Source organism: Herpailurus yagouaroundi, unplaced genomic scaffold, assembly GCF_014898765.1.
Source record: "Herpailurus yagouaroundi ecotype Mexico unplaced genomic scaffold, PumYag 182, whole genome shotgun sequence".
NCBI classification, from domain to species: Eukaryota; Metazoa; Chordata; class Mammalia; order Carnivora; family Felidae; genus Herpailurus; species Herpailurus yagouaroundi.
Window position 1 is genome coordinate 38,879,317 of NW_024412413.1, and position 19,423 is coordinate 38,898,739.

Genomic DNA, 19,423 nt, shown 5'->3' on the forward strand with positions numbered 1-19,423 from the left:
TTCATGCACGTTGGCAAGGAAGGCTGTGATGGATTTATGATTTCCAGAAAAATGGCAGCAGGGTTGGAGCTGCCTTCTCTTTAAGGAGAACATCTACTAGATCTTACCAGTAGAGGGCGTTGCTGGCTCATCACATTTCACAGTCCCATTTGAACACTGGCTAGTAGAAGCAAACAAATAGTTAATTCATGAAGCCACAACTCAGTTTTTTCTGTATTTCAAAAACAATCAAATAAGTGTTTGGCTTAGCTTGATCCAAACTTTAGCTCCAACACTGAAGAGAGCTATTTCAGTTCAATATTTATCAAACATGTATGTACGGGGCACTGCAATGGGCATGGGAGATACAAAAACTGAAAGTCATAGCCTTTACCCAAGTACTTATGTTCTAATAAGAAAGGAAGACATATAAATAAATAATTTATGCAGTGTGACATATGCAACATGGAAATATGTTTAAGATACAGAAGTAAAGCACAGAAAAATGTCTTAAAAATCTGTTGGCAACTGACATCAAGACAGTCAAAGAAGGTAAAGTCGGGACAGTTTTAAAGAATGGATGGAGGTTATGATATGGATAAAGCAGGAAGGCTATGACACTCAGAGGAGATGTGGTACAAAGCCACATGTGGTAGAACGGTGTTCCGTGTAACACAGTACAATGCAAGAAGTGACAGGAGACGTAGGTGGCAAAGAGGCAAAGGCCACCTCCATTAAGACACTAAGACTTTATTTATCCCGGAGACCTTAAGTGGAGAAGTAATATGGTTGGTCCCAATTCTAGAAAACTCATTCTGGCAGCAATGTTGAAGATAGAATGGAGTCACATTCTCCTTGCAAATTAGGATCTAAATTCAGGGCATACGGCAAAGCAAATCAAGCAAGATTAATCTTGAAAATCCCTTAAGAAGGTATCACTTAATTATATCTCAATGTAAAGAAGAAATCAAGATAGGAAACAAACACATCATTTCTGAATAACTCCAACATAGACAGTTTTTACTTCAGCTTTGGACCAGATCATGTGTTCTATATTTGAGCCCAGATGAAGAAGCAGACTAACATACATGGCCATATCACATGAAAACTATGCTTATGCGTCATGTAACACTGAGATGACACTCAGAGCTATGATTTACTCACACTGTGCATGACAGAGAGGAACTGAGACATACAGATCTCAGGGCACAGATCCTGGTCTTCCGTATCATACTCTCTCTGGGACATAGGCTTTTTGAGAGGAACGGTACGTGAAGTCACTACACTAATGGAATTTTTTTTTCCTTATTGAGGTGGGATGGTTCCTTTTGCCAAGTTTACTGAAATAAATCCAATTACTTTAAATTCTAAACAGATATAACACTGAGGTAATGTGGAAGGGGGCAAGACTAGAGGCAAGAAAACCAGATGGAAATGTCCAAAAAAGAGACAGTGAGAGACATTGCTAGCAAGTAGGGTTGGGAATGAGGGAAGGAATTTCACCCATATCCAGAAAGTAAAAAGTCCACTGTGGTTGGCAGTTACTGGCTGGAAATGTTGAGCAGGAGGAAAAAGTAAAAAATGGCTCCCAAATTAGTTTGGGAAACTGGCCGGTAGCAAAACCTAGGAGAGGAAGATTCAAGAGCAGGTTGCCTTTGTGTCTTGATCGAGGGGTGGTAGGAAGGGAGATGGAGACAACAACAAAGGTAAATTGACCATAAACAGTATTCTGCCATAGATACAAAATAAGCTGCCGAGCAAAGTGGTCAATGGAGCAAGCACTGCAGAGCCAGGTTCCCCAGAATTGAAAATCAGCTCTGTTCCCAAGTTGTTTAACTGCCTGTGCCTCATTTTCCTCACCTGTACACTGGGGCTAAAGCAACAGTGCCAATCTCTTAGGGGTACAGTGATGAGTGTTTTAGTAATAGACATAAAACGTGTAGAATGGCACCAGGACTGCAGAACGTGCACGGAAACGGCCAGGTAACATTATTATTATCATTACTGTTACTATTATCTTCTGTCAGGTGTTCCTCTGGTGCCACTGAAAGAGGGAGCTTAGGAGTTGGATGAAAGTAAGTGTGGACTGCTGCATGGATGTGTCCTCATTTTCAACCGACAGGTTACAACAGGAAAGCGTGTTAGCCATGGATAAGTGTTATCTCACTAGGATCGACGTCACTAAGGAGGGGGTTCACTGACTCCAGTGTGTGATGTGGTTCAGGCCAACTGAAACCTCTCAGCAACTTGCCATACTTCTATCTGAGAACCAAATTAATTAAAGGGCTTCCATGTCGCTTCAATTCGTAACTGTTTTCTGCAGTTATGAGCATAAGACTTGGGCATTCCCTGCTGAAATGTAAGAGATATATGGCTTAGGGGTTCCTGAGGGGCTCAGTCGGTTAAGCGTCTGACATCGACTCAGGTCATGATCTCACGGTTCATGGGTTCGAGCCCTACATCGGGCTCTGTGCAGACAGCGCAGAGCCTGGAGCCTGCTTCTGTCTCCCTCACTTTCTGCCCTCCCCCACTTGTGCTCTGTCTCTCTGTCTCTCTGTCTCTCAAAAATAAAAATAAAACATTAAAAATTTTAAAAATATATGGCCTAAAAGGCCACATTAAAGTTATCTGTATATTTGAAATTACAGAAGTCACATTTAAATTTACAGTTTTGATTAAAAAATTGTATTAGTACATGTTGTCAACTACATCCCCATCATTAAAATCTACCATAAGCCCGATGGTGTTGGGATGAGTTCCCCAGGTTGATAAACGCTGCCCCTATAGTGACACCGGCAGTGAAATCTGTAATAATAAAAAAAAAAAGGTTAAGTTAATAAAATAGGATATTAATTTTAAAAAAACACTAAAATCAAGCAGACATTATGCTCTGAATTGGTAACTCTGAGGCATACTCTAAAGATGACATTATTCTAGGAGCTGGCATGCAATTCTGTCATATGAATGGTAGGAACTGGTTACATCTGGAGTCCTGTGTACTTCCAGATTGTATTTTCTATAGTACAAATTCTGTAACGTCTTAGTCACAGTACAGACTGTGTTGTTTCCGTCGCAAAAAAAAAAAAAAAAAAAAAAAAAAAAAAAGTCCCTGAATGCACTTCAGAGAAAAACAATTGATACATCATTTCAGCTTATAAGACAAAGCCTATATCTCACATGAGATCGGAGGAATTTCTGAGTCCTGATAGACAGTCCAATCTTGCTCCTAAAAGCACTGTCATGTGACTGTGAAACAAACTTTGTTATTAATTTTGATATGGTTAAAACAAGTAGAAATAAACTTTGGGATGAACCATCACATTTCTTAGCTCTTCCTGCGGCTAGTAAACATGTACAGGGTTAAAAAAAAACAAGTAAGTAAAGGTAAAGACATTAAGAAACATTAATGAAACAACTCACATGCAGGTATTTGCATATACGCACACTTATTTTAGGGAAAAGTAGCTGTTCAATAGTGGAGAAAATTTATTTTCCAGTAAATGGTGCTGAGTCAATCAAATTTGAAAAAAAGAGAGAGAAATGAAACAAGCATGAAACTCCATTTAACCTGTTGGGAAAAAGGAGAGAGAAACACTGGATGCTGCCCACCCATTCCGGTGACTTACATGGGCACGCAAAAGCTAAGCGTGTCTTCATAGTATTTGCCTTCAGGACAGTTGCAGCCCTCCGCACAGTCATCGTTACACTGCTCAGGGGCAGCGAGAGTTGTGCAGGAGCGGCGGCAGAAGGAAGAGCAGTGATGGTACAGCATTCCCTTCTGACACACGACCCCTAGGACGAAGGAGCATCAGTTGAGAAGAATTGTCACAGGGTACGGAGGCATTTACGCTGGGTTCTAGGTCTATGATAGACATAAGTTATGAAAAACAAAGATATATTACATCAATAAGCTTAGAACATTATAGAGGCTTGGAACAGAAACAATAAACAAATAAGCAAATAGATAAATAAGCAAATAAATAAATAAAATGCTTACAACTGACCCTTGAACAACACAGGTTTGAACTATGTGCGTTCGTCTACCTACACTTGGATTTTTTTCAACAAATACAGAATAGTAGTAAATGTATTTTCTTTTCTTTATGATTTTAACATTCTTTTCTCTAGCTTATTTTATCGTAAGAATATACTACATAATACATACGCAAAATGTGTGTTTATTGACTGTTTATATTATCAGAAAGACTTGTGGGTAAGAGTAAGTGATTAGTAGCTAAGTGTTCGGGAGAGTCAAAAATTATAGCGGTTTTTGACTGTGGGTGGGTGGGAGATCAGTGCCCCTCACTCCCACATTGTTCAATGATCAACTGTATTTGCCTCAATAGGAGTGGAACAGACGTATCCTCTTTTGAAACGGTTTTAATGTGACATTCCCTAACAGTCTTTAATAGCCTGTACCATATTTTTTAATATTTAAGGTACTTTACATGTCAAATAACCTTCCTGATGTCACATTTTAGATGTATTCACTGCTATATTGACATCATCTTGCTGGTGACATTATTTAAACCTAAGTAAACTGTAAGTCTCCTACAAATAAGGCAAAACTTGACTTAAATGGTCCATACTCATAGCTTTTACTTTTCACTATCTGAATTGTGTTCATACTTTTTTTCTAAATCTTTCCAATATCTCTTTAGACCAAACCAAAATTAGGCTAACGAAAATAATCTAAAAACACACCTCTAAAAATAAAACCTAGAAAATGCTGGATAAAACATACTTGAAATTATGTTAAAGGTATAACCGATCTTGTGAGGAAAACAATGGGGGAGGGCTCATCTCCTCAGGTACCACATGAGAAGAGGGAAATAAAATCCAGAATTTAGAGGAAAGAGGAATAATGGGTCCAGGTAATCTTGAGCCTTACGTTTAACTCATGTGGAAAAGAAAATGAGAGCTTATCCTTCACAAAGCAAGGGAGGAACTGGGAGAACTTCAATTTGGACCCTCGGGTCCTCAGCTGAGAGCTGTACTAGAGCAGAGATCAGCAAACTTTTTCTGTAAAGGGCCAAATGGTAAATGGCCTCAGCTTTGCAGGTCATACTGTCTCTGTCACAGCTATTCAACTCTGCCCTTGTAGCTCAAAAGCAGCCATTGATAATGTGTAAACCTATGGGCAATACTCTTTATTTACAAAAACATAGAAAGCCGAAGGGTGCCATTTGCCAACTCCTGGACTACAAGAAATCTGATCATAGTACAGGAAGATACCAGGAAAGCTTCTCTAATTCTGTGGGGCCTATGATGAAATAAAGTTATCCTCTGAGAAATCAAATCCCTGTACAGTGTGGCATAGGCATCTACATTACTTTTATACTGACATTATTTTTGTCTTAGAAAGCCCAAGCTGAGAAATTAATATCAAAACTGGCCAGTGATACCCCTGGAGTGATAGGAAAAAGTTTTATGAAACATTTAGGGGGAGGGGGTGGAGAAAGTGATGGTCCTAAAATCCAGGTCATAAAAGACACTAAAAGGGGCAGTGTAGATTAACAAAGATTAACTCATAAAAAAATTATAGAACGCATAAAGAAAGGAAACAGTCGGGGCACCCGGGTGGCTCGGTTGATTAAGCATCTGATGTCAGCATCTGATGTCAATCTTGATGTCAGCTCAGGTCACAGTCTCACGGTTCATGAATTCAAGCCCCCCATCAGGCTCCACACTGACAGTGCAGAGCCTGCTTGGGATTCTCTGTCTGTCTGTCTGTCTCTCTCTCTGTGTCATTAATTAATTAATTAATTAATTAATTAATTTAAAAGAAAAAGAAAGGAAACAATCTACCATGAATGAGACAACAGACACCAAAACCATGAGATAATTACCTGTTGTATAACTTACCTATTTAACTACAAATCACCTGTGTTACCATATCACATAATGCTTTTCCATACTTCCCAATACTTAGATATGACATTTCTATGATAATTTTTTTAACTTTTCACATTATTTCCATTCCATACCTCAAACCATGCAGTTACAACTCTAATAATGCTCATATTAAAAACAGCAAAAAAAATTATTGGTGTCTTATCCAATATACATCCAATTTTAAGAAATGAAGTATTTCATTTGTTTTTCAGGTTTGCATACTATACTCATATTCCAAATATCTTAGGCGACACTGACCTTTCTTTTAAAAAGAAAAAAACATAGTAATTACCAACGCAAAAATCTCTAAAGTGTCATCTGATCATCTTTATCTGTGCCATTATCATACTCACCACAGAATGAAATCTGAGCTCTGAAATCGATGCTGATACCACGCTGGCCACAGAGGTAGGCATAGTGGGCAAGAGCATTGCATAGACAGGTGCTTCCACACTTGCATGCATCATGGCGGCACAGCTGAGAGTATAGTCCCGGGCTAATGTAGATGTGGCAAGGAGCAAAGAGCTCCTGGTGGATAACATCACAGTGTGCTGCGTATCCAACTAAAAGACAAAAATACATACATACATACATACATACATACATACATACATACATAACAACAACAACAACAAAAACATCAGCACCTCATTTACTAGTCTAGATCTTACCCTTAAGTACCAAATTCCAGAACTATCCAAGCATCTTGCTTTCCTGGAAGTACTGAATTGCCTATTATTTTCAACAAGAGCCAATATTTTCCATTTATACTATTTTGTTGGTTTATCTTTACTTATAATAATATTGGTGGCAGCACTGAATCCATATTTAATAATCTTTTAGCAAAAAAATATTGTGCTATACCTGAATAATATGAGTTACAGAAGGGCCAATATAAATGGCCACAATCACCCCATTGCCCAAGGATCATCATAGAAAATCACCCTAATTCTGCTATAAAGAATTGGTGAGTATTGGAAGGCTTATCTCCAGACAGCCACACACAATAATAGTGGTGCCAGATTGTAGATGCTATGGCAACTCCCTGAAATACACAATTACCCAGGAAGGATTGGGAATCATCTCATTCCAACAAAGTCTCTGGGGTAAATGGTAATGTGCCAGTTGCCATACAGTCATTGAATACAATGTCTGCACAAGACACAATGGATAGAGCACAATGTCTGACAACAATGTTTGATAAATGAATCTATGAATGCATGAATAAATGAATAATGAATAGAAATTACGGGTTGGGCCATATACTAAAGGCTATGAAATATAGTCACTTCTTGAAATCTCTTGACTTTTCCCTTGAGAATGACCAAATAGAATCATAGGAGTAACCAAGTTTGACACAGCAATCTAGATCCCATCTTTCTCCAAAAAAAAAAAAAAAAAAAAAAAAATCATCCGTAAAAATGAATGAAGTCTTGCCATTTGCAATGACATGGGTGGAACTAGAGAGTATCATGCTAAGCAAAATAAGCCAGTTAGAGAAAGACAAATACCATATGCACACAGGATAATGCACACAGGAGCCAAAAAAAAAAAAAAAAAAGAGAGGCAAACCAAGAAACAGACTCTTAACTCTAGAGAACAAACTGAGGGTTACTGGAGGGGAAATCGGTGGGGGGAAGGGTTAAATAGGTGATGGGTATTAAGGAGGGCACTTGGGATGAGCACAACAAGGGTGTTGTATAGAAGTGACTAAATTCTACACCTGAAACTAATATTGCACTATATGTTAACTAGCTGGAATTTAAAAGAAAAAAAAACACCTGAATGTATTTTGTTGCATATTTTAAATATACTTATTTTGGTAAGGAAACACATGGTAATTGTCTGAGTATTATATTTTTGCACTGTATACGAAAATAAGTAACTTAGACTATAACAGCATTGTGTTGGCATGCATTCTTCTAATCCCCAGGAATGCCAAAGCAAAGCAATACATCAGTGGGGCTTTTACCGTGTGCCTTAAGGATTTGTAGATCAAAAAATATTCCTACTAACATTAAGTAAAAAGGTGATTCAAGAAGATCCTTGTGAAAAAATATCCTTCAGAATTATTGGCTTTTATTTATTTTCCTTTCTCTGGGGATTTTTCTAAATTTACCTATTTGAAATTTTTAAAGTAGGTCACGACAAAATTGAAGGAGGATTATATCTAAAATATATGTCATAGAAGACATGAGATAGGGGGATAAATGATAAAATATATACGTAATAAAATGGCATGTAACAGGGAGGTCATAAAGAAAAGACCAGAGGGAAATTGAATTTGCCATTTGGACTCTACTCCAGCTTTTACATGTTATTAAAAAACAAAAAATAAAGTTGCTGAAATATCAAAGAGAGAATTGAGAAAGTTAGAAACAAACTGAGCAAGACTAATTGAAGGAGAAGGGAATCTATTAGTAGACATTTTAAGACAGAATAGGGGGGAAAGTATAGTTGAATGGGAGCGAGATGAAAAGTATTGAATTATAGGGGCAACTGGGTGGCTCAGTCAGTTAAGCATCAGACTCTTGATTTCAGCCCAGGTCATGATCTCACCATTTGTGAGATTGAGCCCTACATTGGGCTCTGCACTGACAGTATGGAGCCTGCTTATGATTCTCTCTCTCTCTCTCTCTCTCTCTCTCTCTCTGCCCATCCCCTGCCTTCCTCACTCTTTCTCTCTCAAATAAATGAATAAACTTTTTTAAAAAAATTATTGAATTATAGAGACCACAAAACTTTAGCCTAATACTCTTACTACAGATAGAAAAAATGACCACAGAAGTTAACGATCTTTTACAAGTTTAGAACCTAGCTTAGACAAAAAGCTAGCAGCACTGAAAGCATTATCTTATATTCTTTCCAGTACATCAAAACTATAAATTAATACTAAGGATCATGTAATAATCAAAAGATTCCTCCCAAACAATCACCAAAAATTCCAGAAATTGTACTGGGTTTGTATAGGTACTCCAACAACATTAATAATGTATAAAAAATAGCTACCTAGAAACAATAAATTAGCCAAAACAATTAAAGGAACAAATTAAAATTATAAAAATATTTATTTAAGCATACATATTAATTTTTTCATAGTCATTTTGCAAAATATATGTATATAACAATACATCTCATTTTATTGATGAGTGAAATAGACTTTCACATGGTTTGCAGTGGCTTTCATAAAAAAAAAAAAAAAAAACAAGTACAGGATAAATTCTTGGCATTGTTTGTTACACTGTCATTGCAGATTGGAACTCTGGAGCATGACCCTCTCAAATTGTTGCACACTTGATGGCACAGACCTCCTTGGATCGCTGGCCCCTGCTTATGAAGTCATAGCATGCTGTCTGAGTAAGAGCCGGTAATGAATGTGATAGCAATAGAAGAATCCACATGAGCTGTCACACTGTGGAGCTCAAGTCAAATATCACAAGACTATAACTGCATTATTACAGTATTTCCAGAGATTTTCCTTTAGAATTTAAAGAATCTGACATCTCCAAAATGCTAGCCTACATTTGTGAAGAGTTTAGGGATTTAGGTGTCAACACCTAAAATAAGTAAATTTATGAATGCAAACCAGGAAACAAGATAGTCATTTTCTGGAGTTCTTTAAAAATAACCTAGATTACTTAAAGAGGCATATCTAATTATCGAATTGTCTAAGATGACAGTAATACATGGAACTGTCCTCCAGGTTTACATGCAGGAAGAAAGACTTACTGTTTTGTTGATTAATGTTACAGGGGTCCACCATAGGAACATGAACAGGTGCAAAACAAGTGGAGGAAACTCTCCAAGCATACGCGTGAAGTTGAGGGGTGCCTTCTATCATGCCTGATGGAGACCTAAAAAGCAAAGATAACATGCATCTTAGCCTCTCCCATTCATTTCATTTCTTCATAGTCTTCAAATATTGAAAACGGAGAATACAATTTTTTTTTAATTTACAAAGAAAACTTAGAGCTTAAAATGTTCTATCTTTTAAAAAATATGTGCGATATTAGCTTCCGGTTATTAAGAATTTATAATGGGTCAAATTGTGAACATATATGGTTTTATTTAATAATTGCCTCAGGCTTGTGAAGAAAATATGATTCCCATTTTAAAGAGAAAGGAGAGAAGAAGCTCAGAGAAATATTAACATTCACTCAGCGGGTGAGTGTCAGAGCCAAGATTCAAACTCCACTTCTCACCAATTTAATGAAACATCATTCACACAACCAAATCATTAATGTGTGTGTGGTTTAGGGTGCATGGGGAGAGGTAGATGCAGGTAGCTCACATGATTCTTTTAGGGTAAAGACAAATGTCCCAAATATAAATATCCTATATTTGATTCAGTATTTCAATTTCCATTATGAGGACTGAAATACTGAGGTTCCATCCTGAAGTTAGGCAAACAAACCAAAAGAAAATTGAGGGAAGATGGTATGAAAGCCCCACTTCACCCAAAGTTGCTCACTTCAGTATCCTCAGCAAACCAAAATGGAAGAGAAACATCTACCCTTCTGACACCAGGCTTATAAACACAAAAACACTTAAGGGACAAACACTAAAATACCCCCACCAGCAGGGGCTTAATCAAGGTTTAATAACTCATCAACCATTATTTAATAAGTGACAATCCTGACTAGACACTGTACCAGACATTGTCAAAGCGACCTAAAGAATCAGGTTGGAGGGGCACCTGGGTGGCTCGGTTGGTTAAGTGTCCCACTTCAGCTCAGGTCATGATCTCACGGTTTGTGAGCTTGAGCCCCACGTCAGACTCTGTGCTGACAGATCAGGGCCTGGACCCTGCTTCAGATTCTGTGTCTCCTTCTCTCTCTACCTCTCACACTCTGTCTCTCTCTCTCTCAAAAATAAATAAACATTAAAAAAAAAAAAAAAAGGATCAGATTGGGTTAGATCTCCTGTAGGAAGCTTTGACCAAGCAATACTTGACTAATGAAAGCCCCAACAACATGGCCAAATAGTAGAGTAGGCTTTATCTCAGCTGTCTATATTGTCCTATTAAATTAGCTACTTTGGTTACCACTGACCTCAGCCACTAGCAACTATATGGAGCTTCTCACCACGGAAGCTGAGAGAGGAGAATAAAAAGGAGCTTCACAAGCCATTCCACAATGCTCATCCCCGTCCCCACCCTTTCTCTTTCCCAATTCCTCAAAAGTAAACCATTCTAGAACTCTAAAGCATTATAACAAACACCTAATCCAAAATCTCATTTTGTTCAAACAAGAACACTGAGACTCAAAGAAATTAAAGAGCACTAGCTCTTTGCTTTGTCTCCCCTCTCCTTCTCTCTTCAACGCTTCAAAGGACAATAAAATAGGTCAAGGTGATGGGTGTAGCCAGGGTTCCCAGGAGGAATGGACTCAGAGATGGACTCTCTTATTTCACTTGATCCACTTAATAAATACAAAAAAGAGGAGGAACTAAAATGTAGACCCATATATTTATTGCATTTTCATTTTATAAAACAATGTTTGGGCTCACCACACTTAAATTACTGTAATAAGATTTTCAAGTAATGAATATTTTCCATTCCACTATGTTTGCAGATTCGCATTAACCTCTATGAAGTAAAGAATTTTAACTGTTTTGTTAGAAAGCTAAACAACATTCAAAAGTTATCTATGACTCTGAAATATTATCCTGCACTGTTATCATGCCTGAATGTTTATACATGGAGGCGACTGGTGCCTGAGAAAGAGGCAGACAGATCTGCCATCTGTTAAACACTGACTGCTAACCCATTCTGATAAACAAGAAAGAGAAAGAAGGCTTAAACTTCTTTTTTGCACATTTTAGCCAAGCCACTTAATATAGTCTGTTTCATGAATCTGATAAAGATATTGATATTCTGACCTACAAACAAATAAAGCATAAAGAACTAAATAACCTAAGAACAAATTAGTCACACAGAAGAAAAGGTAAAAGAAATTGTCTTTTGAAATTTAAAATTGTAAATGCCAGTTCTCCTTGCCCCTCCAAATTCTTTTCTTGGAGCCCTACTAAAAGCCCTGTCGCCATTTAGTTCAACTGTCTACTGCATATAAGACTCTATGCGACTCATAAATATGGAGAACAAACTGAGGGTTATGAGAGGCATTGTGGGAGGGGGGATGGGCTAAATGGGTAAGGGGCGCTAAGGAATCTACTCCTGAAATCATTGTTGCACTATATGCTAACTAATTTGGATGTAAATTTTAAAAACTAAAAAATAAAACAAGTTAAAAAAAAGACTCTATGCGGGTTCCTAAGAACGAAGGATTGAGGGGTTCATCCTTATTCTCAAAGCCTTCATAGTTTTAAATGGAAACCAGACATAAAGACAGAGTTTCATGGATAACAGAGTCAAAATGAATTTTGTCTGGTGGTATATGAGCTCCTGTTTTGAAGCAAATAGAGTCTGAATTGGTTTGAACAATAAAATCAGAATTCACAAGAAAGATTAGGTGGTGGGAAAAAACCTCAAATAGGAAAAATATGCAGAAGTGTTTTAAAAACTATGGTATTCGGGGAATGGCTTCTTCATGAGACGTTCCTTTGTTACCCTGTCCACGACCACACGGCTCAACATTTAACGTTTTGAAATTACCTCAGTGTTTTTATATATGTTGTTGATTAATACCTTGCATTGACCTCATTATTTCTTAAAGGCTGTTATCCCCTCCTGATCTGCAGTACAAGGTCCTTGAGGATGCGAACCATGTGATACTGCTTAAATTGTCCCACAGTGCTTAGTTCAAGAACAGGTGCCCAAAGCATTTACACTAAATCATACACTGTCTTTTCACAAGTAAGTGAAACTGCGTCATCAGTACAAGGGGTACAACTGTACTGTATTGCTTTTCTTCTGATGAAACACCAACGATCATAAAATTCATTTAACTTAGCTGCCAAAATGTTACTTCAGAGGAATCATTCATACCAAATGATATCAATATTTTAAAGGTAAAATTTACTATCATTAATGCCAAATGATATTAACATTTTTAAAAAGCAGTGCACATTGAAAAATAAAATACTGTTAAGTTTGGTAGGTGGCAGGGGAGAGAATAACAGGTCCTTATTCCACGGGCTCTGAGTTGTACCACCCAAATTCACAGCCCAGCCCCACAGTATTTGAGCTAAATGACTTTGAGCTTTGAGGGTCTCAGTGAGTTTCTTTATAAAACAGAGCTACTAATTAGGGGATTGCTTTAAAATTTAAATAGATGATCATATAAAGCTCTTGGAACAGTGATGACTAAGCTATTACTAGTTAAGTAAACACTTCTAATGAAAGAATTTGATTCCTCCAAATTACTAGTCATTAAATCATGTTAGCTATTCAGAAATCATACTTACAGAAAATCATCCCTTATGTTGCCATTAAAAGTTCCACACAGCCCTAATGTTCTTCTTTTCCAGGCGCTAGTGAGTTGAATGTAAATTCTTTCCCCATCTATAGCAAACAGAATCTTTAAACCAAATGTGGTTTTTAGAAGAATAAATAAGGATGACAGAGTTTGAATTTCAACAATTCCTGCGGGAAAAGAACATACGTAAATCAGCTTTGAGACTCATAGACAGTGTTCTGAAATGCTAGAGTATAACGCCAGAACTCTTCTTTCAAGAGACTGGGAACTAGAATTTCAATAAAAACTTGAAACATTAAAAGGGGGGGCACCTGGGTGACTCAGTTGGCTAAGCATTCAGCTCTTGGTTTTGGCTCAGGTCATAATCTTGCAGTTTGTGGGTTCAAGCCCTGCATCAGGCTCCATGCTGGTGGTGGGAAGCCTGCTTGGGATTCTCCCTCTCTCTCTCTCTCTCCCTCTCTCTCCCTCTCTGCCCCTCCTCTGCTCATGCTCGCTCACTCTGTCTCTCAAAATAAATACGCAAGAGAGAGAGACACACAGAGAGAGAGAGAGACAGAGAGAGAGAGAGAGGGACATGAAGCAGGAAGGCTCCCAGTTCCTGCTCCTGTGCTCCAGAGCCAATTTTTGCCACCCTGTGCATTCTTTTCTTCTATTTCCCTTCTGTCTCTCCTTTCTAAGACTTCAGCAGATCTTTTTAATAGATTGTCATGTCCACATGTAACTTCAGTTGGCTAGCATCTCTTGGCAGGTGTGGACAGTCCTTAGCATTTGACGTCCGACCTCTTTTTCTTAATTCCCGTGTGTGTGCGTGTGTGCGTGTGTGTGTGTGTGTGTGTGTGTGTGTGTAATTTTCCCCAAACTGGTGATGTTTCAATAAGGAAGTGGTACTTTCCTAAAAACTTCTGCATTCACCTGAGATTATCAGTAAAAAGGAGAGCACAGCACTTTAGAGCCACCATTTTTACCAGACACCTTAAGAGACAAGAAACTTGTGTTCAAGTATGAACTAATGACTTCTGCCAACATGAGAGTCGCTCCTGTATCCCTATCACAATTTCTGCCACCAATCTGGTCACCACGCCCAGAAATCTAAGAACCATTCTTTGATCACATCATGCCTTGGATGCCCTTCCCCAACCAGCCCTGATCCAATCCATCACTAGGTTCAGACCACTTTTTTTTCCTAAATATTTTCAATCTGTCTTCTTTCCATCTCCACTGTCACTGCCTTACGCTGGTTCCTCCTCATTCCCTGCATGACTGACTTCAGTAACACCCTAACTGTCCTCATGTTTCCTGCCAGCCTCTCTTAAAGCCACTTCCACGGAGTTGCCATAGTAGTCTACAAAAAAAAAAAAAGAAAGAAAGAAAGAAAGAAAGAAAGACTATCATTCTTCTCACTGAAACTTATTATTTATTTGGTTGAACCATATGAGCTTGTTATCTTTGTACATAAAAATGGTCAAATAATGATAATTTCATATTCAATTTCATACCAAGTTCAACACCCTTAGCATGACAATGAATAGCATGACCATGTAATTTGTAATACAAATTGGGACATCTCTGGGAATGAAAGAGAGTGTTAATAATAACTATGCTAGAACACAGGCAGGAACACGAAAACCATAACAACGCTCTGCATATAAGGTTTTCCCTAGTGTCACCCCCACCTATTTCTCTAGTCTCATATCTGGACATTCTCCATTACCCTCTTCAGGCTCTAGCAGTCCCAAACTAGCTATAGTTTCCCCTAATCATACTGCACGGTTTATACCTCCTTGCTTTGCATGGAACACTTTTCCCACCTCCTTCACCCTGACAATCCTCAGCTTTGAATGCTGAACGAGACGTCACCTCTTCAGAGGTGATGTATCTGATGTCAAAACTTGCCTGACTGTACCTGCACATTCCTGCCCAAGGCTGGGTGAGCTGTACTCACTTAGATCCCCAGAGTCCCTGTGCATGTCTTTGAGTTTGTTATATTTTATGCAAGTGGTTGTTTTGTTATACCTCTCCTCTTGCAAACTCTAGGCCACTTGAGGTGAACACTAGCTCCCATAGACATGGTAATCTCTGAGGTCTCTAGCTGAGGACCCGGCAACACATAGTCCCTCAAATGTTAGGTTAGTCAGCCAATGGGAGAAGACTTCATTCAGGTTGTGTCGTTGTTGTTTTTGTTGTTGTTGTTGTTGTTAATGTTGTTGCTGTTGTCAATGTAAGGCAAGTACATCATTAGCATTTCTTCTTACCATTCAGATTGAAGCCTTGGTTAGGACTGGTAAGGATTTGTCCTCCTCTACTAAGGGTCACTTGTTTGTTAAAATCATCCTCCAGAATTAGAGTTATAGACTGAAGGCAGACCAAGCCAAGGTTCTGCATAAAAATCAAGTGATTGATTACAGGAATGAGAGAGAAATAGGACACAGAAAGAGATAGGGATGATGGGAGAGGGGAATGGGAGAAAGCAAGAGAGAGAGAAGGAAGAAGAAAGGAGAAAGAGAGTGCACATAGATAAGAATTCCTGGTATATAGAAGGCTTGAGTATAAGTAATATAATAAAGTACTTAACATTTAATATATAGCCCCATTACCAATAAAATTTGTATTTATATAGTACATTAAGTATACCATATACCTACCTATATTGTACATAGAACATTAAATAAAAATGTTCTCAACAAAGTGCCAATAGTTATGTTTTTCATAGCACATTATTAATATAGCTCTCCAATACATTTAAGTGGAATACTAAACATAAAAAATTCAATACGTAAAAGAACAAAGAGAATTGGGATTCTATGTAGAAAATTTATTTGGACTCTGATATACTGCAAAAAAAAATCAAGCTGTAGAAAAAGCAAATAAAGTAGGTCAGAATTTTTGTTGGAAATAACCATTTCATACTGGAATAAAACTAGAAAATTAAAGATTTCTGCAAAATGTTGACTACCTGATTTAAAGAGAGGAAAATCCGTGTGTCTTTACAAATAACTGATGTATTTATTTGAAGAAAAGATCTAAAGTAAATATTCCAGTATGCTAAGAAATTCATCAAATCTATTTAGAAAACATGAAGCTGACTCAGTCCTGTCAAAAATCATCTCCTTAAAATAGTGGTTTCCGAAGTAACCAAAAACTTAGGTCCATTGTGCAGTTATTCATGAAATGTTCAAAAAAGTATACATATAAATTCCATTTTTTAAGAAAATACAATTAGATACATAGTATTTAATCTAAAACATATTTGTTTTCATATTTTAATATCTGAAATCAGGATGTGTCATATAAGCAACAGTATAACATAGATTAGTTAGCAACATTTTTTCTTTGTCATAGGTAGAATGGTGAAGCATCTTAACAATGATTTTCGCAGAAAATTTACATTCCCATTCATATTACCACTATTACCATATTACGTATTACCACTCTTGACATAGAATGGAGCTTGAGTGAAAAAACAACAACAACAAAACAAAACAAAACAAAATAAAACAAAAACAAAAAAATTCTTCTGGCCATTTTGAGATGTTCCTACCTGTTCACAGTGAGCTTTCTGTAAAGTAATTGTGAATTTATCTTTTCCAGTTCCTTTCACAAGGATGTACTGGCACATTCCAATAAAAGAATAATGTCGACCATCAAACGTTGTAAAATGAGAATCACCCACAACGGAGCATTGTACTATCAAAATAAAAAATAAAAATTAAAAATATATATATATATAACAAAAAGGAGAAGGAGAGAGAGAAGAAGGAGAAGGCAGAGAAAGAAATTATGTTTATTTTTTAAAAGGAGGAAGTTGACTAGGGTAAATAATCATTCATCAAAAAGAATAGATAAAGTGTTTAAAATGTACTCATCTGACAAACTTACTAGATTATGTTATTAAATTTAATTCAAAATTTATTAAAGGATAGCTCAATGTATTTTTTAGGTTTTGTAATATTTATACTACATCAATAAGTTTTGACCAGTCACCTGGTCAAAGCTATCCTTTGTTCAATTTTCCATTTATCCTCTCAGTATCTGAATTTATGGATCATTACATCTCTTGTTATATATAAGATGAACTCATAAACATCATTGCCATCTTCCTCTTCAATTCAAAGAAAATTGAGACATTTTCTTTAAAAACATTTTGAAAGATTACCTGGACAGTCATGCTCAGTGCAGTTCCAAACTCCACCAACACACACACTAAATGAAATTATAAAAATATTAATCTACTGGTATAGAGAAACTGTATTAATGTTTGCATCAATGTATTGATTAATGTACCAATACATATCATGTTTATAGGTTCAGAATAATCTGACTTGAAAAATATACTGCAAAAGTTCAATTAACTGATAAACTTGGGCTGGGCAGCACCTAAATTATTATTTATTGTGTGTCATACTTAAAAATCACTAAAGATGACACAAAGGGAATACAGAATAGCCAGTTATGAAAGTACTATGCAAACAGAGAGCTTTTGTTTTATGTCCTTTTCTCATTGCTTAAACTAAATAAAAAAAAAGTCACGCACAAAAAAGTATTTACCTATATTAGGAGGGAAATATACATAAAGAGTTAATAAAGTTATTTCATCTACTGCAAAACAAGAAAGTTTCTTTTAAGGATCATCAGACATTAATGAGAGAGAAAAGATGTCCTCTTATGTAAGATAAATTCTGCCTTCTGCCATCAAAAAGACTTTTAGGATGGAAGCAGGATAGAAGGATAGAAGCAGAGTCTCTAAAGAGGAGAAGCTTAAATCATTATTTAAGAATGTGGTTGCTTATCTACCTGCATGCCAGTTATATCACACTGACAGCAAAGAGACAAGGGCCTGCTGACATTTACACCTGTTCTTTATAAGACTTCCCTGGAGGGACTTCATGCTTACCTAAAATAGTTTTAGCTGCTAATGTAAAAAGAAATTCTAAATGTCTCTAATGATGGCCATGTATTGGCAATCTGGAGAGTCACTTTTTAAAGTACTCAGTAGAGAAGACCAGGATTACCATTATGTTCTAATGGTAAAAATATATGCAGATTACTGGTTACAAATAACAAGAAAATGCAACAGACTCATTACATAGGTTTCTGATTTTATGGAATTATCAAGGGAAGTGAGAATTACATCATAAAAGAAATTATAAATTTTCTATATTTTTCTAGCTTTTTTTTCTGAACTTGCTTTCATATTTAAAATATGAAACTATGTATAGCCCCCTGCCCTACTCCCATCCAGCCTTTAAATAAGATGCAAACTGTGTCTTGGAATTTTTGGAAGAAAATAAGTAATAAGTACATTCCTTTAGACATATGTCATGGTGAAGTTGTCAACTAATCAGGTACCCAGAAATAATTGGCTGTATATTAATAACATACCATTCAGTACATTCTTGTTCAATTTTTGAACCAACTGAGTAAGCTAATCCATGAAAACTACACGGGCAATTTTCCAAGGAGATGCAAGTCCCATTTTCCATTATGAGGCCTATTTAAGAAAAATATGTATCAAATTCTCAAAAGAAATAACAAAGAATGTGTTGTTTGACTATAATAACTCAACCAACTTTTATCGAACGCCCGCTCACACTAGGTGCTGAAAATATAATTCTTTTTACTTTTAAAGAGGTTACTGACAACCTGGTTCTATCTCAATCAGTAGCTATCTTATAAGGGTCTATTTCAGAAAAAAATTAAATTAAATTAAATTTAAAATAGGGATCCATTTCAGTAATTTTAAATTTTCTTATCTCATGACTTGCCATCAAAAACTCAAGTTTCACTACACTGAATAAAGGCAACTAGACAGTATTTCCTTGCTTTTGAGGGAAGAAGAGAGAGAAGGAGAGAGAGAACATATATTCTTGGTTTAATTTCTGTTCATCTCAAAGTGAGAGATTTACACTATTGTCACACAGGTAATAAATATCGAGGTAGTGCTACTCAAAGGGCCAGTGAATTGGAACAGCATTTGCTACCTCTCTCAGTAAATCTTGTTGAGCCTTAACATAAATCAACCGTGTTACCAAGCACGTGTTTCATTCAGCTGACCTTTTTTTGGAGTAAGAATTCCTAGATAAGGAAGCATTGACTTATATTTTGGCACATGGATTTTTATTCTGGTTCAAATTCCTTATTGCATCATTGACTGGTAACAAATGGTTCAGGCCTGG

The 19,423-nt window shown here is 36.8% G+C and overlaps 1 protein-coding gene across 1 annotated transcript in view; it reads right to left on the bottom strand.

Moving 5' to 3' along the window:
• OTOGL (otogelin like) overlaps nucleotides 1-19,423 on the bottom strand; it is a 153,372-nt gene that overhangs the window by 95,583 nt on the left and 38,366 nt on the right. The window contains exons 13-22 of the mRNA XM_040491342.1: nucleotides 18,630-18,738; nucleotides 17,404-17,450; nucleotides 16,789-16,934; nucleotides 15,503-15,626; nucleotides 13,240-13,417; nucleotides 9,604-9,728; nucleotides 6,228-6,437; nucleotides 3,606-3,771; nucleotides 2,710-2,784; nucleotides 108-160 (exon numbers count right to left, since the gene is read on the bottom strand). Of these exons, the coding sequence (XP_040347276.1) occupies nucleotides 108-160; nucleotides 2,710-2,784; nucleotides 3,606-3,771; nucleotides 6,228-6,437; nucleotides 9,604-9,728; nucleotides 13,240-13,417; nucleotides 15,503-15,626; nucleotides 16,789-16,934; nucleotides 17,404-17,450; nucleotides 18,630-18,738 (1,233 nt within the window). The remainder of the gene's footprint in view (nucleotides 1-107; nucleotides 161-2,709; nucleotides 2,785-3,605; nucleotides 3,772-6,227; nucleotides 6,438-9,603; nucleotides 9,729-13,239; nucleotides 13,418-15,502; nucleotides 15,627-16,788; nucleotides 16,935-17,403; nucleotides 17,451-18,629; nucleotides 18,739-19,423) is intronic.